Below are 27,116 nucleotides of genomic sequence, written 5' to 3'. Positions count from 1 at the left end.
AAGACAACATATTCTTAACACTATAAGAAAACAACAAAACAGAACTAGATATGCCTTGGTCTTGCTGGCTAACTCATTTTCTTATGCACAAGAGTAAAGTAAAATTTTAAATAATTCTGTCTGGCAAGAGTTTTTAAACATACACACGAACATACAAGAAGGGATTTCCCATAACAGAAATGGTAGCAGTTGTTTCCAAGGGTCAGTTTCTGCCTATTAGAGTGGTGAATAGAAAAATCATGAATAAAAGACCAGGTGATGCTGACTAGAGATTAAAACAAAGACTAGATTTTACTATATCAACTTCAATGGGCACCAAATTGTTTAAGACAATAAAAATGACTGCATTTTCTTATGTATTTTAATTGCAGAGTAAAGTATGAATCAGCACCAGTACATATTTAAAAAAAAGCAAAAAAAAGAGTAAGATGGTTAGTCTCTCTTCAAGCAGTTTCTTAATATACTTGGTTGGCTTGTACAATAACTTACTATATTACTTATTTATAAACTATTCTCTTTTCCTTTGATTATTTTCTTTTACATTATTTAAATATAAATTAATGGAAGCTGATTCCCATACATTCAGAATACCAAATGCACCCTGATTTCACCACTAATGTAGGTCCATACTTAATTCTAAACATTTGACTAGACATGTAATTAATTTAATTGGTGCCAATTATGACCAAATTATGAGCCCTCTGTAATTATTGCTTGAAATACTGCTGGATTTCTATTGAAGGCAAGAGAGAATATTTCTGATCTGTGCAAATACCTAAAGATTATTAAAACCGTTATCTTTGACTTGTTCTGTTAGTTTTGTAAGACATATATTGGTAGGCTTTTCCTGCATTTATCAATGCAGTATTTCCACTGTCTGCACAACACTGAGGTGTAGGCAGCACAACTGCAGAAGGCAGTCTGATCATCAGCGAGTGATAAAGAGGAAACCGAAGGAAAGGAAGAAAAAGTCTCAGCTGTTGAACTGTAATATGAACTTGCTCTTTTTCCACAGGGTAGGAGGGCTCTGCAGAGGTACCTGAACAGGCTGGATCAGTGGGCTGAGATCAACAGTATGAGGTTCAACAAACCCAAGTGATGGTTCCTACACTTTGGCCAAAGTAACCCCATGCAGTTCTACAGGCTGGGGTTAGAGTGGCTGGAAACTGGCCCAGAGGAAAAGGACCTGGGGATGCTGGTTGGAAGTCAGCTGAACATGAGCCAGCAGTGTGCCCAAGTGGCCAAGAATAGCAATATTGTGTCCAGCAGGACTAGGGAAGTGATTCTTCCCCTGTACTTGGCAATGGTGAGGCTGCACATCAAGTACTGTGTTCAGTTCTGGGACCTCAATTTAGGAAGGACATTGAGGTGCTGAAGTGGTTCCAGAGAAGGGCAACAAAGCCAGTGAACTTGCAGCACAAGTCCTGTGAGGAGAGGCTGAGGGAGCTGGGGTTGTTTAGCCTGGAGAAAAGGAGGCTCAGGGGAGACCTCATCACTCTCTACAGCTACCTGAAAGGAGGTTGTAGCCTGGTGGGGGTTGGTCTCTTCTTCCAACATAGTCTTATGCATCAGGGAAGGTTTAGGTTGGACACTAGGAAGAATTTCTTCACGAGAAAGGGTGATTAGATACTGGAATGAGACGCCCAGGGAGGTGGTGTACCATTCCTGAAGGTATTTAAGGGAAGACTGGATGTAACACTTCACTGCCATGGTCTAGTTGACATGGTGGTGTTAGGTCATAGGTTGGACTTGATGATCTCAGAGGTCTTTTCCAACCTAATTGATTCTGTGATTGTGTGATTGATGGGCATTTTTTAATGGTCCAAGTTAAATGTTTTTAAGATCTATATTTATTTGAAATAAGACTCTTGGGTGAGGAAAATCTTTATGATTTCTGAGGAAATGTGTATGATTCCTTCTGTTTTATAAATGGCATAGAAATGACACAGACTCTTAAGGCTTGTTATTGAACTAATAATCGAAAATACCTGAGAGATGGTCTGCAACAAATAAAAGGTACATTACCATCACAAAGCAAAACAGTACACAGAAGATTCATATGTCAACAGCACTGATATATTGTTTTTCCTCTTCCAACTCAGTGGCATTGATCCTTATCTCAAATATCATCCCATGAGACTTGTGCTGGATCACAGCAGAGTAAAAATTAAGAAAGAGGTAGCAAAAGGCAGCAGCAATTTCTGCCAATATGTTAAGAGTTACCACTGTAATTTTAGATTGAAAATTTTTGATGTAGGATTATCAATTTTAATGTCTACTTATTTATTTTCTATTCTCTTCAAACACTGAATGGAATCCTTTCTTTCTAATGAGTTGGACTTCCCAGTTTTCATTCACCAGCACAATGCTGCTGTACCCTGTGCATGCAAGTGGCAGTTCAAATTCCAGAACAAAAGCCTAATCAAACACATATTCCAGCTGTTCTCCACTGATATGAACTTATGTTTGAACCTCAAACTTCTGAATCACCTGTTATTAAAGCTAACCCCAACCCATCCCTTGGTGGGCACATACATGCTTCAGTGCAGGAACACTCTTCCCTACTTTACTGTATGCAAAGGATTTTGCCCAAAATCATACTGGCCTTTGTAACCATCAGACATTCTCAAGTTGAACACATACAGGATATGGTCTCTCCACAAAGTCAAGGGGAATTTGCTCATCAACTTTCTTGAGATCAGGAATTGACCCATAATATTTTATAAAACAACAAAAAGGAATGCATTTATGGTTTTATTATTATCCCTAATAAGGAAATAAGAAGAAAGAAAACACAGTACATGGTCTGTCTATACGCACATGTGTTACTTGTATTAATATCGATGGGATTTAAAACTACATATGGGGAGGATAAGATATATCCCTACGTGTTCAGCCATATGCTTAAGGAAGCTCCCCAAATGCTTGTAAATATGATCATGGTTTCTAACATACTATGTATTTATTTGAACAACGTTAAATCTCTAAGCCCTACTTTCCAGTCCATTAAAGCCTCAAATAATTGTTTATTTCCAGTTTAAAGTTACTCTATTTTTTAGCCATTAGAAGGCTGCCTGTAACCACATTTTCACAATACTCAGGGAATTAGAGAATTGATAATAATTCTCCCATTATCCGAAGGGATACCTCTCCAGGATGAGAAATACTCAAGATTAACTATATTTTAGAGAGGAATTCTTTCCAGAAGATTTTGGGACAGGCCCAGAATGTGTAGCTGAAAGGCCTGGAATGCTACTTGCACAAGAAACATGTGTTTGTGCCATAGACCTCAGACAACTACATTCCTTCTGGAGGCCAAAGGCCTTGAAAGCTAGTCATTCTTCTGAATAGACTTGTTCTCATTTCCTTTTTGATTTTAAAGGTTTTAATGATAGACTCGATAGGCTGAGGGAGCTGGGCCTGTTCAGCCTCAAGAAGAGACAGCTGACAGGGGAGATGTATGTCATCACTGTATATAAGTATCTGATGGGAGGGTGTCAAGAGGTTGGGCCCAGGCTCTTCTCTGTGGTGCCAAGCAATAAGACAAGATGCAAAGAGCAGAAACTGATGCACAGGAAGTGCCACCTGAATATGAGGAATAACTTCTTCACTGTGTGGGTGACCACACACTGCAACAGATTGCCCAGAGAGGTTGTGGAGTCTTCCTCACTGGAGATATTCAAGAACTCTCTGGACACAATTCTAGTCAATATGCTCTAGGATAATCCTGCCTGAGCAATGAGGTTGGAGCAGATAACCCACTTCCAACCTTACCCACTCTGTGTTACTCTGAACATAGGACAAGGGTCTGACACATAAGGCACAAGAGGGTTATTTTGCATTTCCCTTACGGAAGAAGACATCAGGATTCATCCCATGATTTATGACTTAGTATAAATTGTCTTGGAATGAGACAGCCAGAGTCTTTATGAAATATCCAATGCCTGTTAGCAAATTATATTCATTATATTCATGCAACTAATCATTTTATTTGGCAGCTTTTACTTCCTTTCAGTTGAGACTTGGTAACTGATTTTATGAATACTCTTGACTATAGTTTTATGTGTTAATAACATGATAGGGCTGGTATACTACTTCAACTAATGTTGTAGCCACAAATATAGAACAACAGTCATGGAGGCACAGTCATAACACTGATGGTGCCCTTAGCATTTCACACACAAATGCTGCACAGAACCAAAGCCAATTTCAATTATAGTTGACTGCCAAAAGGAACCTTCTTCTCTTACTTTAATGTAACCCTTTGGATGCCAAAGCGATATGGCTGTTTACTTGTTTTAATGTCATCCAGAACACAAGTAAACATTGAGGTATTATGATTTTGTTTTCTTGCTGCTTCTTTTTGACCATAAACAAGATTTGAGAGCTCAGCTTTTACTTTATCTTTAAAATCTCAATTTACGATAAAAATCAGACTTTTTCCTACTGTGATACTTCTTATTTTGTAATATAGAAAAACAAAACAAACAGTCGTCATCTTTTTAAACTGCATCAATGAATGGTGAAGTCAAATCCGGTTTCCCAGCAAGGAATTATTAAAAGACAGAAATAGTCCAATGACCACAGGAAATCTTTAAGCACCAAAATGGGGACAAAAATCTCCTGGGGAAAAGACAATATTTCCTACATGCTCATTCATGTCCCCTTGTAATACAATGCAGGGGTATTGTTTGTTTGTCTGCTTAAGTAGATGGGTAGAATAAAATTAGAAACAAATCCTGACTACAAAAACATTTCAAACACTAAATTCAAGCTCATGCACTCCAAAACCTGCCATCACAACTATGTTGTGATGCTTCTTTCTAATGTATAAGCAGAAAGACCTTTGATCACTAATATACACATCCTTCTTGCCTTATTAAATAAAGGTCACCAACCTCCAGCAGGATCTTTGACTTCAGGTTACGCTGCATCTTGCTGCAATTTTAATATTGGTCATAAAATTTGTCAGAAGAATGGAAGAAATACTCCAAAATAGATCCACATTATAGTCAGACCCCTTCCCCAGGAATTCAGGCAAGGAATGTAAACTCAAAGATTTATTTTTCTGTTCAGGTCATGCCTGGGGTAGACTGCTGTGTTACTAAATTCCCTAATCTGAAGTCAAGAGCAAGACAAAGTTAACAGACCTCAACAGGCAAAAAAAATCTCAAGATAGCCCTCCATGGACCATGACCTGAAGTTACAGCAATAAGCATTATCCCTACCATGAAGATGACTTAGAAAAAGGCCCAGCTTACCTCAACATAGTCCCTGGCATGACCCCAGTCTCTCTTAGCATCCAGATTGCCCAGGCTGAAACAGTCCAGCTGTCCGAGGTGAATCTTTGCTACCGATCGGCTAATTTTTCGAGTGACAAAGTTAGCCCCTGAAATAGAAATAAAAGGTAGTATAAGCATAGTCACAGTGGCAGATAACTGGCCACCACAAACACCTTGTATACTCAGTACATGGTCCTTTCAGTCTTCATTCACTCTCCTTACATCACCTAGACTCATGCCATCTTTCATCATTTGAGCAGGCTAAGAAGCTTCCAGTGCAAGTGTCACATTAACTGCAGTTTCACAGCAAACATCTTCCTTTGTGGGACTTCTTAAGCATTCCTAATTTGCTGCCTCAGTATTCACTCTAGGCATAAAGCCAAAGAAAACCATTTGGAATGTCAGTTCTTAAACACAAAATGCAAAAGGTTACATAAAGAAGACAGACATCTTAGACCACCCTCAAGTTTTTTGTTGCCGTTTCTGTTTTTCTTTTTAATTTTTTTTAAAGGAATGCATATCTCTAAATAAATTTGCTTATTAATAAAAAAATGGAGACTATGCACATACTACATATTCTCCAAAGGACTGGTTAATGGTTAAATGCATTCCACTTTTCTAGTTATTTATGATTCTTTGTCCACCAGGTTCAGATAGGTCATGAAATTGTGATTTCAATTTTCTCAGTTGAAGACTGTATGTTATTTTATCATATTTCAGTATTTGGTTCACAGAATTACTTTAGAAAATTTGTGTAACTATTTCTTCTCCAGGTAGAGTTGCTTTAAATAATATTTGTTGTTACTTATTTTTGTATCTTGATTTTTAGGTTATGATGGCTGTGTTTCTAAAAGGTGCTCACAGTCTCCTCAAAAGCAGAGGGATTTGAATTTAGACCATGAGTTTAGGCTAAACAAGTCCAGTGGCATTTGCACACTAATAAGCCACAAAAATTAAAATTACATGCCTTTTTAATAGCTAAAAAAATATGATAAAGTGGTGACAGATGATACTTCATCCAAAAGAAAAACAGGAAAGGTAGTGAAAATGACTGCACTTAGCAAATGCTAAAATGCTCTTAGCAAATTTCAGAAGTCCTAAGTAGTGTGCAGATATAGTTTTTTTTCATTATGGAACTCTGCTGTTGAGATATGCATCTCAATATATTCTGTTTCCTGTCAAACAAATGGTAGGCTCCTGTAACATTATTAAAGAATGGGAAGTGTCTTTTTCAGACTACTGATTTTTCCTGTAAAGTCAGGAGCACTACAGTACTTTTTGTGTCATTTGACTCTCCCAAAAGTAAAAAAAAACAAAAGAGCACAGCTCTAAGAACCATGTGGAATGAAGCACTTAAATAATTTAGATCTTACCACAGGATTAAGAGAGAATTTTAATCTTTGCATCAACTGCTGAACTAATTGGAATTCTGGTTATTAGCCATTTATAGAACCTATCATCAGTTTGTGCCTGTTTTTTAAAGGATGAAAATCATATAATTTCCATATCCCCTGAAAATGTGTTCATATATAAAGGAAGCTTCCTAAACAGCATGATTTGCAAACTTTCAGAAACAAAATATACTCCAGAGTCTTTTATAAAGCAAAGTTTCTCAAAAATTGGACAGGAACAACACCGACCAACTCTGCTATTGCAACTTCTGAAAGCAAAGTACTGTGGTTCTCCTATTCCTGGCTGGACAGACTTGCACCAGGAGTGGAGGTCTGTCTTAACAGAAACCAGTGACAGTGTCTTTGGCTTAGTCAGACTAGCATCTCTCCAAAGATTGTTTGTTTTTACCTTATCAAAGTGATTTGAGACCTTCACACAGATTATTGCTAATAAAGTAAAACCAGATTCAAACTGTTACAAAAACTTATTAGGATTAGCTCTGAAACTTCCTAACCTTCTCCACGGAAATAATTTCAGTTAGCATTATTATTCAGCAAATAACAATTGAAGGAACAGCTCTTTTTCTAGGACAAAGCATATGGCTTTATGTTCCAGACTGCAAATGAGTAATAAGCAAAACCAAATGCTTTCAACACTACATTCCCATTCACAGCAAAAGCAATGAGAGTTCTAGTCACCATCTGCATTAAAGCAAGTTTTACTGTCAACCTACACGACTAATGAATGTCAATTTCCATCTTGGAGCAACCACTTCCTCAGCATGAAAAGAAAAAAAAAAGTGTATTAGGTTGTGTGAGAGAGAGAACTTTTATGTTATCAACTTAACTTTAAATATATGAATGATATCGCACAAGAAAAAGCTGATTTGTCTAGCACAACACAGCAAATACTAATACCTGCTGTCTTCTTGCAGAGTCACTGTTAATTGAAGAGAAATGATCTTTGAGATATTCTCTGAGGAAAATCATAATATTCCCCAAAAGGCTGAAGTGAAGAACTAGAGAGCACCACAATGAAAAACAAAAACCTTTATTTTCCAGAAATATTCCAGTAAGGGTTCCACAAAATAATACCAACTTTCTTCTTGGAAGTGCCTTAGCATTAAAGCTGTGGAAGAAAACTACTACAGAATGCTACTGTTCATTCTGAGAAATGTGATTAGAATTTTTTTCATTCACCCAAGGACTGAATGGCACATTTCAGAAGCACTCAAATGATATAGTTCATAAATAATGCTTAAATACGGATTCTCTTCAAACACAGTATCTTAAAATATCCTAATTACACTATGTTTGATCCCATGCCACTAAATGCACATCACAACTGGAATTTCAGCTGGTGCCCGCTGGAGTCATACAAAATAGTTAAGGCTATGTCAGCATTTCCATTAAAAAGCCCTGTCCTAGGGGTTTGCAATCGGGCTATAAAATCTTGCTTTGGCCTGAAATTTGGCAGACATAATGTCTCTTTCCTCAGGATTGATTCTATCTAAAATGTCTAGGCGGAGTGCTACAGACATCTTTATATAACTGAATGCAAAGTACCTTTTGAGGCACAGAAATGGTTAGCTTCCTTCTTCCTCATGAGATAGTGAGGACTTGCTAATGTTGAACCTATAAGAGCATTTTTCTCCATGGAATGGCCAGCCAGTGCCAGAAACAGTATCAACAAAGCTGTTGATGTGTTAACCACTTCACCCTTTATATTGATTTTCATCAGATCAAGATGATGCAGCAGTTAAAATGCCACTGGTTATCACAGCTGAATAAGGCCTAATTTACTATACTAACCTTACTAATTCACCTGGAATTGAGTTGGTTGTAGCAACAGAAACTTACTTGGATTGGTGGGGAAGAGAGATGTCAGAGTCCCACATTTGTGTCTGGCTCTACCCTGCTTCCTCAGATCAGAAAGGTTTTGTAAAACACACCTCATTGCTCACACCTAGTATGAATGAACGTGGAGTGTTCAAAACCCTTAAATGGTTGATGTATTTTGACTTTTTTGAACACTTTTTCAAAATGTGTGAGGGCAGCATTGGTCTGGGAGCTCACTATCCCACAATAACCAAGAGAAGAGTCATTTGAGGGCCAAGCATGATGGGCTAACCGCCTTGCATAGCTATCTGTGCAGCGAATACATCCAAACCATGATGGGCCACATTATGCTCTGGTTTGCACTGCTATTGGCAGCACTGGAATTGCTGCACCGCAGCAGAAGAGAAGTGGCCAGATGGACAAAGAGTGCTTTGGTGTGTCAGCACATTACAGTGATTGCAAACAGCCCTACAAGAGCAGTGTCTGACAAGTTTTTACATTTTAAAAGAGGCCTTAAGCATGAGTTTTCATGATATTAACAGCTCTTTCAGGAACCCTGGCATTAGCTTAGATTTGTTTTCAAAATTCAAGCCCTCCCTTTGAGATCATTAGCATTCCAATAGGAACTGTAAGGTCTGATTTACAAACCCGACTTTTCCTAGACAGGATTTAAAGCAATCCTGTCAAGCAGACCTGATCTGTAAAACATATAACTTGTCAGCAAACCACTACAGGAACAATACTACAATAAAAAAGGAATAGCAGAGGTATAATGCAATAGCTTTGGCTCTCCAGCCCAGGCCTGTCACCTGTTGCGCTGCCTGGCTCAGGGTGGGAAACAGCTCATCCCTTCGAGAAGGATGCTGCCTACATCTGGTAAAGATGCAGTTTTGAAAGCTGCACACATCTCTCATGTAAAACTATTGCTTTAGGGGCACAGTCTAAATGCACCTACAGTTCCAAAGCTGGATGCCCCAAAAACCAAAATCTTGGTCTATGCATCAGTACCCCATTTCTTTTACCAGCACTGGGGTGTCACCCTTTGTGTATCATCAGGAAACTGGCTGTTTGAAGTAGATGTTTTTCTCTGGAATCTGTCCTTTAGAAGAGACAGTCAAATGAATGAAGAAGCTTTAAGAGTCACTACTGTAGTGTCTGTTTGATTTCAAGAAACCTCATTTTCCAGGCTTTCAAGACTACATACAAAACCCAACTGATGACAAAATTGTGGTCTTAGGAAGACTGTAAAACACCAGTTGTTTCATGCATAAGAAAATCCATTATTAATCCTAGTAATACTATAGAATTGGGTTGAAAAGGCTTCCATCAGTATGGTATCGAATGTAGATACCATCCTGATCCTCGAGGTCTGCCATGGGCCTTTGGAGCATCATGCTGAAAAAGACTGTGAATAGGGTTGGTGCGAGAACACAGCCTTGTTTCACACCATTAGTTATTAGAACTAATATATATCGCTGCTGATGCCTTTGAGAAAGCACACAGGATCACTCTTGAGGAGAAAAGACAACACAGAAAGAATCGTGCCTTGCAGAATATACCTCCTAAGGAGTCTTTCTGCTGTGCCTTTTGCAGCTGGACGTGCCTATCTCATATTGGCCTTTTTAGCCACCAGCGCGCTTGTTACAAACATGGGTAGAGCCCTCCCCAAATCTTCGTTCACGAAGCCTAGCCATGATTATAGAATTACAATCAATCTGAGAGAATTTAATAGCAGTACTTATCTATCAACTGAGACGCAGTCCTAGCACAGTCAATCAAGTTGTCATAACACCTTTTTCTTCATTTTACATAAAATACGATAAAAAGGTTTCTGTCTCTAAAGATGCTGACACAGGAAAAAGGTTGTAGGTTTTTTTCTCTCCAAGTTTCTATGGTTCTGGCATAGATTCTAGTGGAAGCCTAACATGTTCAAACACATTGTGTACCCAGCGCTTCTACTAACCCAAAGGAACATATTTTTTTTAATATATATGTGTTGTAAATGATACATTTAATGAGATCATGAAAATGTTTTGATTGCCTGAAAATCCACACTGCTCATAATTTCCATTCTATGAGAACCTTTTCCATTTCTTTGTAACAAGCTGAAGCTAAAAAACAAAGGAACACCTAGTTTTCTAAGAAGTCCAGAGTCTCCTTTAACTTATACTTATGAAAATCAATAACAATTATTCCAAAGCCAATGAATTTATGTCACTGTAAACCAGACAAAAAAATCAAGTTAAGATCTTTAAACTGACCTTTCATATTTTGGGTTTAAATGAAATTTTTAACTGTGTTTTGATCAAAACAACTGATACAGTACTGCATTTTTGTAAAACTTGACGAGCAGCTACTTAGTATATGTTAAACACTCATGCATTTAAATTGTGAATCCATTCTAAATTTAAAATAACCAATTGTTCTTCTCACAACAATAAATATACAAAGTAGAACCATCACTTTTTGGCAATGAAGGAAAAATCACTGTTAAAAAAGTGATTTTTTTTCCTTCTGCTCATCATAATATCCTGCAAATTTTACACAGCAAGTACAGCTACCTTTGGATGAGCTTTTCATAAAGTCCACAATCAGATTTTTGCAAAATGAAATATATATGAAATAAGGGTGATATGATTCATAAGCATCTCCTTGTAAAGTTATGCATTGAATGGGAAACATCTTCCTGACCAGAGCAATAAATCATTTTATTTCCTAAAACACAAGATATAGTGCTTTAATCCTTACATTTTAATCCTGTATAGCATAGTTGAAAATACTTTGCTTCATCATAATATGTTGAATCTTCTGTGGTATTTAAAACTGTGGTAGTACCTTATGGTAGTAGTTTTCTCAGATCTTTAATATATTTGTAATGTTTTTCAAACACTTTCAGTTTATGTACTCCAAACTATTTTCAAATGGACATGTGAGATCCCTAAATAGGAAAGATAAAACTACTGACAATATTTTTTTAAAGGTTATTCTTCATCAGCCCCCTGGGAAATAATCATGTAACAATAAAATCCATAGATCCCAGATTGAAAGCAATGGTCCAATAACATGGGGATAAAATTGCCCCTCCTTATCAAGTGACCCTCATTTGGTACTATTTTGAAATGTGTGATTTAAATAAAGTGATGTGGTAGTAATTCTTTTAAATGTTGCTAAGAAAGACACCAATCAGCATATCAACTGAATTCTTTTGTTTTATAATATATTGATACATATTTTGACCTTTCCAATGCTAACATGTACTAATTCTGCTTGGCCCCATTTTACATTCCTTGGGTAATGGAAAATGTGCTACTACTTATATTTTAAAAATGAGGAGGTTAGGGTAGAAAGGTAAAGGTATGCAGAGGTAAGAAGCATCAGCAGGGGAGGGCAGCACACTGGAGGGGGCTGATGCTCCTCAACCCAAGAGCACCTCCGCCCCTGCTATCCACTCACACACAACATTTGGTCAGCTGAGGGCAACAGGAGGTCATATGAACTAGGCATGGGAGGAACACAAATTAATGATTTTTATAAGCTGAGTGGAAAATGAGAGCGAGAGACAATCTTGTGAGGAAAAACAGGGTACAGATATGGAGAGGGAGCGCAGAGAGTAGGAAAATTTTTCTTTTTCCCAGTGGGTGGAGAGATAGCATAAAGTTTACCTCGAGGGACAACTAGTATGCCCTGCAAAAAAGGTGCATAGAAGTAGGGCAAATGATGTACCAAGCAGGACCAGAGAATGAGAATCAGAGGTGATGTTTGTCACAGCACAGCAAGACACGCTCTCCTGTGATTCAGTGGTGCTAACCCTTCACTGGGCATCTGTCATCAGGGCTTTAGGCGCTTCATGATTCTTTTGCATACAAACAGATATAGGTTTCCACCTCCCAAAAAACAATGACAGGATGATTTCTATGACTACACAGTAGCAGTTCTCTAAAGCGACTGTGAAAAAATGATGTCTGATTAGCAGACGATCTGCATGTGTACTGTGTAACACAAAGCTATTAGATTTCACATTAAAAATATTACTAATTAGGACTAATTACACATGTCAGATTTATCATATGGGCTTGTTAAAAGGACAGGGTGATATACCAGCAATAAGTACTGGGCAGAAGGTGCTATTTTAGTATGTTTCCTCCATATAATTTTTCTTAAATTAAAATATTTTCCTCTCAGGAACTGTACACTGAACAGGAAAAGGTGAGGCATCAAAGATTCTTATAAAGGAAAACTCAAACATTAATACTGAAAACAATATGTGAAAGTGTTATTCCTGTTAATGGCACTTACATAAACAGAGCAATGTTTCGCTTACAGAAAACTTAACCTTTTGCTCCAAAGCAAATCACTTTGATTTTTTAATCGCAGTTCATATACACTACATTATAAAACAAAGGTAAATGCCATTCTGATTTGCTAACACTCATTTATACTGTGTTTTCTAAATTGTACAACTAACATTATTGAATTTAACTTCTCATTTCGGCTGTCACAGAATTAGGCAAGCCCTTGCATGTATGAGTTGTGGGTAAACATGAGTGCGCTTGCCCATCAGTACAGACTATTTATATTGTTAAAGCCTGAGTAAACAATTGGAGTTAAGTACGTGCTTTGCTGAATTGGTGCTACAATTGCTAGAAAAGTATGCAAAAGGAAAATTCAGTACTTGTACAAAATGGAATTATCCTGCAGTCTGAGGCAACTTGCACAAAAAAAGTCCCGATTTTAACTTCCTTTGATAAGTAGCTATCAAAGTTCAGACGTGTGCTCTTAAATTTAACACCCCTTTCCTTTTCTCCCAGTCTTTCCCCTCCTCCATCCTCTCAGCAACCAGTAGCACATCAAAAAAGTTGCTGTTTGATGGTTCAAGCTGAGACATTCAGCCTTTACCCTAGCACTCCCTTGAGATGAAGCAGGCAAGGCTTTTAATCTTACCTGGTGACACATGACTGACTAATGCAGTTTCTTGGACCTTCTGACCTCTGAGGGACTAAAGCTGGTTGGTCTCTCAACCTCTCCAGGTGGCTGGGACATCAGTTTGCGGTGGGTCATGATGTAAACAAAGTTTTGCACAGGTCTTCTGTAACTTTGTGCACCCATGACTATACTAACTTTTATGTGCAAATTTCTGAGTATAAAATGTATTATTTTACCTCAAGTCAGGGAGAAAAAGAACTTTCCTTTACTACTACTACTACAGGTAAAAGACTGTAATAAGAGAGAGCCTTAAAACCACACAAATTTGCTGAGTCAGTGCTGATGTATTTTCTTGGAGAGAGAAAAATAGTCTAGCTACAGCCAAATAACTTACTTGAAACTTCACCTCCCACACAAACTAATAAGCACTGCTAGACGGGTTTGACACTTATACAGTATAACTCAAGATGTTCCTAAATCCATGTGCCTCCCTTTGGAGATTTGTTGCTCAACTGTTTTTCTCTCAAGACTTTCTTCTGGTTAGCTTTGCAAAAGTGGTAGGCCTCGAGGCACCCTTTAGGCCCTCAATACATCATTTGGTAAATTTGTTTCAATTTTACTAAATCACCCTTTGCTACAGGAGTCCCGAAGTCACCAAAAAAGAGAGGGTCCTGAAACACAGCTGAGTCATTTTTCCAGGGAGTTGGAAACAGCCATGGGCAAAGAGCTCATCAAGTAACAAGGTAGGGGCCAGTGAGAATTGGAGGGAAAGAAGAAAGGAAATCTCAGCTTCTGCAAATACGGGAGGTACATTTTTTTTTCTACTACATAAACAAGGCACATAAAATGCAAATACAAGGCGCTACATTTCTTCCATTTTCTATGTTACGAATAATTAGATTCTCAGTTAGGATGTGGTGAGAAGTATATCTCCAAGACCAGTGATGATCCCAAAAATTCAATGTACAGATCACCAGTTGCGAAGGTCTGCAATTACAAGTATAAGGATGAAATCTTCCAGGTACAGACACCCTTTCAGATCTATAACAGACCAATGAAGTAAGCACATGGCTCGGACAGAAGAGCCAAAAAAAAAAAAATCTAGATAGTGTGTGCTGTGGCATGTAGTCAAGCTGGTGTGTGACCCAGGGTATGAGATCAGCTCGCAGTGTTATCAGCCTGCTCTGCCTGCTCCTGCTGTACCCATTTCCCAAGCTCTGCTTCCGCATAGGGACAAGTGGTTCTGCTGAGGTCAGAACAGGATGACATTGGAAGACATTATTTTAGATGAAACCAAACGAACAACCCTCAAATGTAGTATTTTAACAACAGACCCATGTAGAAAAAGCTTCAAAGAGATTGTGTGGAGCTGGGGTGGGGGAAACCCAACCCTAAAGTAAACCCCCAGCCCCTAACAGTTTAAGATATTAGGGTTAAAAGGCAGAGAGAAGATGACAGTACACCAGGAAGACTGCAAGCCAACAAAGACAGCACGTCCCTTCTGGTCTGAAAGACTTGGTCATGTTTGGTCTAGCTGTGTTGACCCCCTCTATTCAGAAAGCCAATAAAAACATTATTTTGCCCAGCTGTAGTTACTGCTGGTTGCTTAAACTTCCCATAAAAGCTATGTCCCTATTTTAGAGCAGGCTGTGATCACTCTCAGAGGACCCTGAAGTTAAGCAAGGGTGCTATGCCTTCCACACTCAGGCTCCACAGGCAGAAAGGGTATGTCAAGAGGTTGCATAAAAACCATTGCTGAGAGAGAACTCCCCTCTGGGACAAAGTCTGGGCCTGTTGCTAATTTTCACTTTAAAATGAATAAGGCACTGAAAAAAGAAATGCACACTTATTTAATGAGAAAATAATCTGAACACAACCAATAAGTAAAATTATAACAGTTTTTTGAAATGGACACACATTTTAAGGAATATTCCTTATTACTAATGTTGCCACTGAAATAGAATCCCACTCCTGCATTCTTTCGGTGTGCGAATAGAGTTTCTCTAGTGTAATTAATAAATTAAATAAAAATAAATATGGAGCTATAAGCACAGAGAACTCAGCCTTCTGGCAAGATAAATTGATGCAGTTTCACTGAAGTCAGATTACTTAAATTTATAAAGAATCCAAACTTATGCATACCACCATTAACACGTCCAATTACCACAAAAATTTTACATAAGAAAATGTGAAGAATTTGGGAAGTGATTCCATGGCAAAAAAACAGAGTGTCTATATAAAATGTCTATTTACCACCCTTCAGTTTCTCATGCTCACTACTGTTTTAATATCAGTATTTTTAAGAACACTTCTTCCTTTGTGGAGTCCTGAAATTCATTGTTATCCTGTTTTTGTGATATTTCCCATTTAAGTTTACACTTCCTCTAGGAACAGAAGAGGCAGTCAGATCACCTGCTGTTCTGAGATGTCTACAATACTTGAGCACAATGGGGTGAAATCAGGACAGAAAGTTAGCCCGATTCTGAATTTCCTGGCTTTGTATTTTTAGTGGGACCTTTCACATAATTTTAATATCCCCATAGGTAGCTGTGCATGTTCTCAAAAAAACACACATGCACATACACACATTCTACATACTCAAGAACAAAGATGTAAATTCTAGCACTAAAAGTTAGGATTATGTGTGCCAGCGTTGTTTTTGAATGCACAATGACATAGTTCCACAAAACACCCCCAGATTAATCACATACTATAACTTTTTTCCCTAACAGGATTGCTCCCCATCCAGAGAACAGACTTGCTCTGAGAGCAAAAGTTGCTGTCTTGTGAGAAATGAAGTAGGCAGGGTCCTATGGAGTCTGAAGGTAAAGAACTTCAGAAAAAGAAGTTACAGATTCACAGTTCAGTCTGATTAATGCTGTTACAGGAAAATGAATAAAAGCCGGGTTTCTTGTGGAAATTCTGAAAGGGTGCTTAGAAAGTCACTTAAATCAAGGTTCTCAGTCACTGACACATATTCCTCTATGTGTTTAGTTACCAAGCCCTAAGATGGAAATACATAAGAGTTTTATTCTGAACATGAACCAATCAATAGACCAATGTAAAACTCTTTTGGTTTTTCATGCCTTAGTTTCTCCGCCTGAAAATGGAAAGAAAATGCCAAAATTTTACAAGAATTTGACTGTCTTGGTATTTGTGAAACAACGAGACAGAAGTACCCTGGAAGAGTCAGAAAGGGATGAAATTATTCAAAAGAGTAAACCTGCTGTCAAAGAATGCATTTCTTGCACTCTGCCCACCACTCCACCTCCCCCTTTCCCTCCTGTCCTGAAACTGAACATCTAGTCATTCCAGTGAGAACTCCATCCCGTGCAAGGAGTAAGGAAGAGGGAGCCTGTGGGGAGAAAAAACAAAAGTGCAAACAAGGGCTTTATCAGAACACATAGGCACAAGTTTAAGTTCATTCAGTCATTACAAAATTTTTGAGCTAATCAAATTTGCAAAGTTTCTTTTACCCTCTTTTCGTAGTTTTCAGGATGTATTCATATGTGTCTCATTTTTTATGTCCCCACTAACATGGTGAAGACTGTAAGTACTGTGGCCACAGAATTCTTAGATTTTCTGCTTCAGTCTATAATACACTTCCAAAACTGGACAAAACTGAACTTTAAATAGTTTCCCAATGCACACTGAAGAGTTTGTCTCTCAAAGGGCAGTTTATTGACAGGCTTGAGGAGCAGGGAGGGAAAATCGCTGAAATTTTACCCTGAACCCCACATGAACCCAGGGATTGGGACTGCATATTTTCCACTGTCCTGCCATCTGCTGCTTCACTGCACATGGTAATCTTTGGCAACCCCACTGAGAGCTGCCTGGGCTATGGCTCTGTTCAGACAGGGTGTAGAAAGAAAAGACACTGAGAATGTCATGGCTGACTGACCAGACTACTGAGATCAGAGAGATTATGCCTCATTTGCTCACCAAGCCCTGCCAAAAGCAACACCATTTAACTGCAGGTACTCAAAGCCCAACAGGCATGTTTAAAGGAAAACCAGGCTAAAAAAGAGGACCATTCATAACATGCATTTGTTTGGGATACTGTAGCTACCACCTTCTGGCAATTATTCATGACAGTTTTAAAGGAAAGTTTACAGTGCCCACATTTCAGGTACAAGTGATATCTGGCAGAAAGTATCATACCCCATTTATAGGACACACAGACCTGGGAGATGACTCAAAGCAGGAATAAACAAAAGGGACCAAATAGACCAGCAAACAGAGACTAACAGAGAAAAAAACATAGCTGTTATTTTAAAACAGCTACAGTCTGTTTATCTCCTGGCTGTGAAATGCTGCACAGTATGTGAGTGTGCGGGTTCGGTACTTATATGCGTAACCTTCATATGTCATCTCACAACAAGGGACCTCCCTTGAGCCAAAGCCAAATCTACATTTGTTCCCCAGAGCACCCCCGCTAGGCTCCAGATGCAGCAGGCAAAGAATCAGCTCTCAAACTCTGATTTCCTCTGACCACACTCTTCTGAATAAGGGTCCCCAACTCTTTCAGTGATGAAGTGTCAAATGTTTACCCACAGATGTACTGACTTTTAAAATGATGACTATAAAAGCTAAGGAATATTTCAGAAGTGTCTTAGAGCTGCTAAGGTATATTTTCTAATGGTGTTAGACCTGCAAGAACACTACTGTAGGATTCAGAGTTACTGTAGGATTTTTGAATCATATCATGCTGACAACAACCACCTGTTATTAACATTTCTCTCTCCCTCATCCTCCCTGCTTCTGCCAGAAGTACTAGAAATGAAGATACAATTCCATATGTGTTTACAATAACATCCTGCCCTATTTCTTCACTCAAATACTGATCTTGGAAATGACAGTGTTTTCTCTCAAATCTGTTTGGGAAAACAAAGGCACTTCAGTGAGAAAAGCTTCTCCAGGGGCTGCAGAGCTATGGTTGGCAGACATCAGAGTTGACAAATGTTCTTCTAATTGCAAAGGGACACTACAAAATTGTCCTCTGATGTGGAATAGGCAGTCACTGTCACCCTTTCTTCTTCCCTGCTGCTCTACTGCCTCCACTCTGTCTGCCTCACAGGGAGATCAGGAAAGAGACAGAAAAAAGCCATGTAAGAGAGGAGGAACAGGCATCTTTTCCCCAGCTCCAGCTGTGTTGGAGCCAACAGGCTCTGTTGTTTTGATGATTCCAGGACCCTCACATCTCATTTGATCACTGCATAGCAGAGGTGGGAATGGCTCACAGACCTACAGAGAGAGCTTCTGAAATCCTTAAGCTGTTTCCTCCTAGAAAGGACTCTTCTTTCTGAGAGCTGGCGTCAAATAACCTTGGCACCAACCTCTGGTTAGTAAGCAAGACAGGAGCAATGTGTTAAAATGAGTAAGGCAAAGAGATCAAACATGCTTTCCAAGGTATTTTTCTTTTGATACAAACACATAGCTTGAAAAAAAGTAAGTTTGAAGTAATAAGCTGCCCACTAATATTCTCTGTTTAAACTGTTTTTCTGCTGCTAAGATCCGGTGAATCAGAGCTCCCCACTCCCGCTCTCCTTCTTGACTCATAACCTTCTTGACAGCCACGAAACCGGGCAGAGCCACTTTATAAAATGTACTAAATGAAGCAACTTTCAGTAATAACAAGGACTGGCAGGTAGCCATGTTAGAGGAGGAAAGACCTAGTAGGAATGTCCTGCAGCATAAAAGTCTCTGTTCTCATTACTGCAAAAGAAGAAAATCTCTTTTAAATGCTTTTGATTCAAATGATCATTTGACAGAAACAATGGACAAGATAAATGGCTGTAAAACAAGGCAATTGGATTTCCTACTGCTACAATACCTTACTTGGCTCCCATGACACAATTTCTCTGTTATTCTGCCTTGCCATGGTAAAGTAAACTTACAGGCTACCCAGAAAACAGATGAGTGTAATCAGTCCTTTATAAATTATATCCCTTCACTCAAGGAAAGCAAATAACTTTGCCTGTTCTATAATAACTGTTTCTAATACTTCATTTATTCTTTAAATTGTTTATAAAACACTTCAAGGGAGGTCAAGATGAGAGGGCAATAATAATTGGAGATTAAGGAGACTCTCTAAGTATTTTGCACCTGTGAGTAAACACTTTGGCAATTATTATGGTATGAGATAGATCTACTAAAAAAACCCAACAGCTTATTTATTATTTTCTTGGACATACATGTTATTTCATCTGAGAAGGAGTCCTCATCTTTTCTACAGCTATTTCAATTCAAATTTAAGCAGCGGCAAATTTTTCTGATGTCATGTGATTGGCAAGCAACAATAGATTTAACCTGGTCTCTTATCGAAGAAATCTAAAGAAACAATGAACAGAGGGTAAGTGATCTTCTGGTGAAGTTTTTTCCAAGTCCCTGAGGAAGCAAGGGCTTTCCTCCTCAGAGACAAATATGTTAAAGCCCACAGCAGAACTGAGCCTGAAGGACAGGGATGCGGGTATCTTCAGGCAGTTTCAGAAAGGACTTTCTAACAAAAAGGGGACATCATGTGCTTTTGCAGTCTCTCTGGCATAGTTCTTAAGTTATTCTTAAGAGTTTCAATGGAATTCAGTAAACAGCATGTGATTCATGACAAAGTACTCTCTTTACCCATTTTATATGGTAAGGTTATCAAAATGCAGATTCAAAATTCAGATTTTATATCACTCCCTTTTACTTTTTTTTAAACTCATGTTTTCTTGATTTTCTCAAAGGCACAAAATCATGTGGATCTAGACACAAACAAAAACTCTCTGCAAATTGCTTCATACTAATATCAAATCAATACAGATTATTTATACATAAAATGGCAACTGAACCACAACTGCTACCCAAACCAAAGTCTTTGCTGACTCTAATGCAGAACTGAACCAAGAAGAAAATACCTGATTACCAGATCAGAGTAATTAACAGAGAATTTTTCAGAGGAAGGTCCCTTATCACTTAAATTGACATCTAAAAATTTTGCATTTTTGAGCTTGAACTGATTAAGAAATACCAAGGCAGATAAATAACTATTGAAAAATCAGATGTGAACCAAACAATTTACTGCTTTTTCATGCTTTTTGCCCTTTTTTTTTTTTTTTTTGATTGGTACTTTTCAAGTACCACAAGTCCAGAAAACGCAATTGTATGCAGGAAATGCATTTTTTCTTTCATTTTTAAATGAGTTATATTAATCTTAGCAGTGTTTCCCACAAACATTATTTCAGAATAATAGGGAAATGAGGCTAAACAAACATTTCAAGGTAGCTTCCACCTACATCAGTAAATAGTTGACAAGTTCTGCTTTTAAAAGCAGAGAATTATCAGATCCTCTCAAAACTATTAACGTTATGTTTCTGTCTTGGAAGATTTCTGTTAGGCACCTTTAAAATACGTAAGATTCCCAAGGCTTTGAAAAGTCTGAATGATCTTGCCACTAAACAGCAGGTTTGAAAATTTGATAAAGGCAAGTGAGATTTCATTCACTTACCTGTGACAACTTTCTTTTAAAAATCAAAAGAACCAGATTTAGATTTCATAAGCGTCAAGGTGCCTCTGTAAGTACTTCCATGATCATGACTATAACATTCTGTTTAATAAAAGGCAGAAACATTCAAAAAGAACTTACTGCATCATGTGGCTGTGTATGTATTTCTTTCCAGACAGGCTCCAGAAAATAAGAAACATTTTTGTTAATCCATTGAGGATTAACGTTCTAATTTTTCTCATCTTAGTAGCTTTGAGGAAAAGCATATTTTAAAAAGTGTTAGATCTTTCAGATTGTTTTAATTCAATCTCAAGCCTTTTGTATTAAATATTAATAAATATTTGTATTAAATATTACACTATCTAATTTTAGCCAGTAGAAACAACACTGAGTTTGACTGAACCTTCATGTGCATTATCAGTTTGGACAATTTTGATTTATTCTGCTTTAATAGCAAATTTTACTGAACACACTAATCCTTTCATCAGATTTTCCTGTACAGGCAGCCATTTTCAAGCATCATCCATGTACTCACACACATCATTTTGGAAAAAATGAACATCCACTGTTGACTCAGTGGGTTTCTTCATGGGTGTTGATGCCTGGTTATCACTATCTATAAATGCGATGGTAAATCAGATGATATCACGACACCACCAAACCCACAAGGAACCTGTAGAACTTAACTTACTTGCAAGTAGACCAAAGTTGTGCAATAACTGCAGCATACTAATGAACTCAAACCCAGAATTGCTTCATCCCATAATTTCAAAACAAAGAGCTTCTTTAAGTGCAATTTAAGATTATGATGCTTTTCTTAAGAAAAGCATCATCATGAGACATAGCAAAAATTTAATAATGACCTGTTATTCACTGGTTACTTTTCTTGTCAGAAATAGATCTTGGATTCACCAGCATGACGAAAACTGTTGCCAGTTCTTAAGTAACACCAGAACTTTAAGAACTAGGTAGTAAAGGTAGCATCTGCCGTCTGCTGTTACATGAAATAAAGCTTTCAAACTCTCAAGAGTTAGTTACACCAATCTTTCTGTTTTTCACAAATATTATGTGGCCTGTGTGGACCATTAAATATCCTAAAAATAAAACAATTGTATATGTGCTACACTTCTTTCTTTTTTTAGTTTTGTGCAAAACTCAAACAGGATTAAAGAAAAAAGCCTATTATTTGTACTACGTGCTCAGTTTACTAGTTAATGGCCTCATTCACAACAGCATCCTTACCTGAAGGTGCAAATACAACACAAACATAACACAAGCTAGCCAGTGTCCATTATGTATGATTTAAGGAAATGGACTTGAGACTATGTGACAAATGAGGGAACACATTTCTATGAGGACACACCAAGTACAAAGGACACCCATAGAAATCAGATGCATGACAAACACTTATAATTTTCACCAGAATTCAGATGATTCAAGTCATTACCTGGAAACTGCAGTGTATCTGGACAGGTTATGGCCGAGGACACAGAACAGCTATGCAGAAAAGGAGAAGCACATACACTGCCTAGTTTTAGACCATACAGAGGGGAGCGGTTTGTCCATGATATATGAATACCAGATGCTCTATCCCAATAGAGCACAACTGCAAATTACACCAATAGTACCACTCTATTCAGTTCCCCCATCTCCCCCAATGGGCTGGGATTTGAGAAGGGGAAGACACATCCTTGTTGAAAAACACATACTAAAATTAGCAATTACTGGCCTGATTTTCAGTAACAGATACATGCAATATTTATGCAAACAAACAGAATGGAAAAAAAAAAAGGAGTATTTGCAAACTCAGATGCCTGTTACGGTCACAGGACTGACTTCACTTAAGATGCAATGGCACTTCAGTATAAATGTTTTAAAATGAAGTACAACACTAATGCCACCCTGAACTAACAAAGTGCTTAGGACCAGGGATAATTTCCAGTTTACTCTATTTTCAAGAATTATATAAAATTTGGAAAGTTTAATAACTGTTCCTGACCTCAGGAAGTGCACAATGTTTCCACCTATCTTGAAGAAGTGCAATAATGGTGATAAAAGATCTTGTTGGTTATTTTTGCAGTCTGCAGCAAATAGAAACTCAGTGTGAGAGCACATAGTGTACGACGCAACACAAGTATCCCTAATGGATGCACACCAATGACTCAGAATGTGGGCATGAGGTGGGGCTGAGAAGAGAAAGGTGTCAGCAAGAAAGCACAAAGAAGATTTATAACTTAAAAAAGCCACTGTTTCAAAAGAAATGTTTTAAAAAGTAATGGAAAGTAAAACGTATTTGAGTGTTACTGATGTTTTACTCATGTCATCTGGATTTGTCTTAAACCCCAAACTAGCATTTGATTTTTCCAGATCCACACTGCCTAGACCTGGGATTACTATCGGATTTTACTGTAAAGTTTTGGCAAATATACTCAATCCACCTACTGATGGATATTGATGAAAGGAATAAACACCTTAAATCTGTTTTAATATAAGGATTTTAATACAAATGAGGGGAAAAATATGTAAACTGAAGGTCTGAGTTGCTTTACCAGATAATTCTTTAGAAATTGTAAATCTATTCACATATAATGTCATGAAATCAAGGCCTTGACTTCAAAATTAAAAATCCATCAGCATTCCTGCAGCATTTCTATAGCAGTGGTTCTCAAACTCTACTTTCAAGAGAAAGTAGAGAAAACATGATACTGAATTCTCTCTGTTGGCTTGGTTTTAAGTTTTTTTTCCCATACCAAAGAGCAACCCTGAAGGGTTTAATGAGAAACATGCTAAGTCTTTGTTTTAACAGCTATCATTCTATAAGGGTGAAATACAATACAGACTAAAATATGCAACTGATATTGCAACATCTAAATAGCAGGGGGTATCTGGTTTAATAACAATGCTTTTGGCCATAGCTTTCATTTACCAATTGCTGCCAAACAATTAAGTAGAATTATAATTAAATTTTAAGTGTCTGTGAAATGCAAATCCTTGAAAAAGAAGTATTCTAACATGGTTGGCAAGGTGTGCACACATCAACACTGGGGGAAACACATGCAGCTGACAGTATATACTAGTTGTAACAGAAGTTAAAATCTGTTCAAAAATACTTGCAATTAGATGAATAAAACTGGCACAGATCAGCAGTCTGCCACACTGCTGAAATTTTCAGTTATTTCATAGTGAAAACAGTATATGCTTATAAATGTAAAACTTCCATGCCTACCAAAAAGTGCATAATGCACGTGATGGTCTGAAATCAAACTGCCTACACAAGCAATATTTGTATGTGTGGTTTTGCTTTGTATTTTTAAACACATGTTTCTGGGAACTGTAAGTAAACACTTAGTGAAATCAAGGCAGAAAAGGAAAATTGTTTGTAAATTCAAACCAAGCTCTGACCAAATGCACTAACCTTCTCTCTGATCTCAGATAAAGTAGCTTACCTGCCTAAAACTGCTATAAAATCTCACTAGGTGATGAATCTTATCAGGTGACATCCGATCACATTGCATTTCTCACTTAATTGTTTTTAATGAATCCTGATAACTTTTTTGAGGAATAATTAGTTGACATTTTCTTCTGCAGTGGTTTTTGAACCACTAATGCTGGTATTGTTTTATTGTGAATTAGTGTTTCTCCTGTTCAGTTTCCCATATCTGAAATGGCTTGGTGGGTTGATTTCAAATAACTCTCAAACAACATGCACTTTCAGTGGATTTACTTTTAAAATATTTTTTTTTAAATTATGCATGACTAAGTAGAGTTCTAACAAGAGGGAGGCAACCTTTTAGGGAAAACAGGATGCACACTGTTGAGAAAAGGCTTTGGATACTAAGACGAGCCAGGTAAGTGTGGTAGTCACTGTATGCATACATGATATGTGTATGACCAGGCTTTCAAGTTTCTGATTCTGGTAGATGATGCCCAAAGTTTGAAGGTTGTGGAATAAGGCCTCATATAGAGTTATATGAGTCTCACATACTTAACAACTCTGCAGTGATACCCAGGACTCTGAAGATGGCCCATAAGCAATTTCTAATGGTTTTTACCTCATACTCTCAGGGGAACATTAGCATCACTGATGTTGGACAGGAAAAAGACAAAGCAGTACACTAGTACATTACACAAGAAGTTTATGTATTTGAGAGAATTTATATGAATAATCATAGTAAGACAATCTTCAGAAGGTTAGGAGATAATACAGTAACAATGACTGAAATACTAAACAGTCATTACTTATAGAATATCAACAATGTAAGATGGATTCATTTATGCAACATCTCTTGCCATAATGACTTGACCTTTGCTCTTCATGTGATTTTTTCCTTTCTTGCCTCTATTTCGGAATACAATGGTATTTAAATTTAAGAGCAAAATGCAGGAGGAAATCTTAGTGAAACACAACAATTGTGTACATGCAACTGCAAGGAAAAATGGCTCGAGGAATTTCTTGACAGAAACAAGATACACAACTGGTTGACTGAGTGTCCACATCCAGGGAAACTGTATCCCACAGTATCTTGCCCTAGGCTCTGGGTACAACCGAACTATGACTTAACCGTGTGTTCAAAGGAGGTGTTATTCCCCAGCTAAAGTTTCCTTCAGAGAGGGTCTCAAGTACAGCAGCTTGGACTGGGTCCCTACAGAGCCTGGACTGGGTAAGCAGTGGACTGGGGGGCATCTTTCATGTATGGTCTCTTAGGCATCAGATACTGTGATCTGAGACGACCACTCTGTATCTATATTGTCTGCTATACTTCCCTTAATGTTCTGGCTGAAATCACTTTTGTTCTTCTGACTTTCTGCAAACTCTGCATTCACTTTAGGCTCATTTGTAAAATGCAAGACATAAACCTCATAATTCTTGACTGTATTTCACTTCATGTTCTCATTTATACATATGCAAGAAGAGCAGAATGGCCACATTTTATATTGTGTTTTGCTTGCAGAAAAATAAATGTAACTAAGGGGAAAATATAGGGAAATAGGCACCTAAGCCACATTATTTCTAAAAAGTTTGCTACAGATTTGTGTGTTAATGAAAACATAAGAACCCTACAGGTGAGTCATATGCTATGCCTCTCTATTTCATGCTTTCGTAATTTCCATTGCACTTTGTTTCAAACTTTTGGGTTGATATTTCATTAGAGAAAAAAACCTGCAAGTTTTAGTTTAAGAAAGTAACATTGATATATGTTAATATAACTTGAGAAATGTAAAGAATTACAGGGAAAGGTTTTCTAAATTTAATAGTTATGACATTTTGTAAATTGCGGGGATGCTCTGCCTTTTTTTTTTTTTTTGATTAAAAAAAGTTGAAATCAATCATGGAAAATAGCAAAACCTGTAATCTACTTTCTTCTCAACACAGTTTAAACCACAAGAGAGCATGATTTAATGACAAAAAGATGCATCTGATAAGATAATAATTTGCTCAAGGAGTGATCTGGGTTGTGAATGCAGCTGTTCCAAAAAATCTAAACCACAGGCAAGAAATTACTTAGTTTTTGTACAAACTATGGTAAAGATTACCACAAACTATTGTTGCAAAGACTGAAATAAAAAGATTTCAGTAATTAGAGAGCTCAACACAGCATCTTTCTTCATCAATGACTTACTTTAGAAAAATATCTTTTTATATCCTGATTCAGTTTGCATACATGACTGTTTTGTTCCCATACGTGTCAAGTTCCATGGCGCTGACCTGGATTACCTGGATGCCCAAAGCTAAGTGCACACAGAAATAGTCTCAGCCTTTAGCTCTAATTTCAGATGTCTGGTACTGCTTTTAAAACACAAGCTCACAGAGACAACCCCACTTTCTGGTGTGATTGCACTGCCTTCCTCTATCAGCATTGGCTAGCAATAGGAAAGTGACACTGGAAGTATAAGGCTAATATGGCTTATTAGCAACATAAGAATCAGACAAAAATCTCCATATATTGTGATGTGCTCTGATCTGATCTGTACTAGTTGGTCAGTAGCAGGTTCAGCAGCATCATAATTAACTGAATTCACTTATTTTGTAACAGTAGATCTTTTTCAAGGGGAAAACACATGTACTTAGGTAAAACAGCAGAAAGGTATTACCTGGCAATTTTCTATTATTACAGTCAATATTACTGCAAAGCCCTCTGTGCAAGTAGACCCCAATGCCCACATTTATCCCCGCTGACATTTGACTGCATGTGTAGA

General features: G+C 37.6%; 1 protein-coding gene across 2 annotated transcripts in view; it reads right to left on the bottom strand.

Annotated features, from left to right (window-relative positions):
* Positions 1–27,116, bottom strand: part of GMDS (GDP-mannose 4,6-dehydratase) — a 419,946-nt gene that overhangs the window by 225,780 nt on the left and 167,050 nt on the right. For both annotated transcript variants that reach the window (XM_064662987.1, XM_064662980.1), the window contains exon 7: positions 5,262–5,389. In XM_064662987.1, the coding sequence (XP_064519057.1) occupies positions 5,262–5,389 (128 nt within the window). The remainder of the gene's footprint in view (positions 1–5,261; positions 5,390–27,116) is intronic.

The sequence above is a fragment of the Pseudopipra pipra genome, chromosome 1 (assembly GCF_036250125.1).
Source record: "Pseudopipra pipra isolate bDixPip1 chromosome 1, bDixPip1.hap1, whole genome shotgun sequence".
Lineage (NCBI taxonomy): Eukaryota > Metazoa > Chordata > Aves > Passeriformes > Pipridae > Pseudopipra > Pseudopipra pipra.
This window is presented reverse-complemented; position numbering and strand designations above follow the sequence as displayed.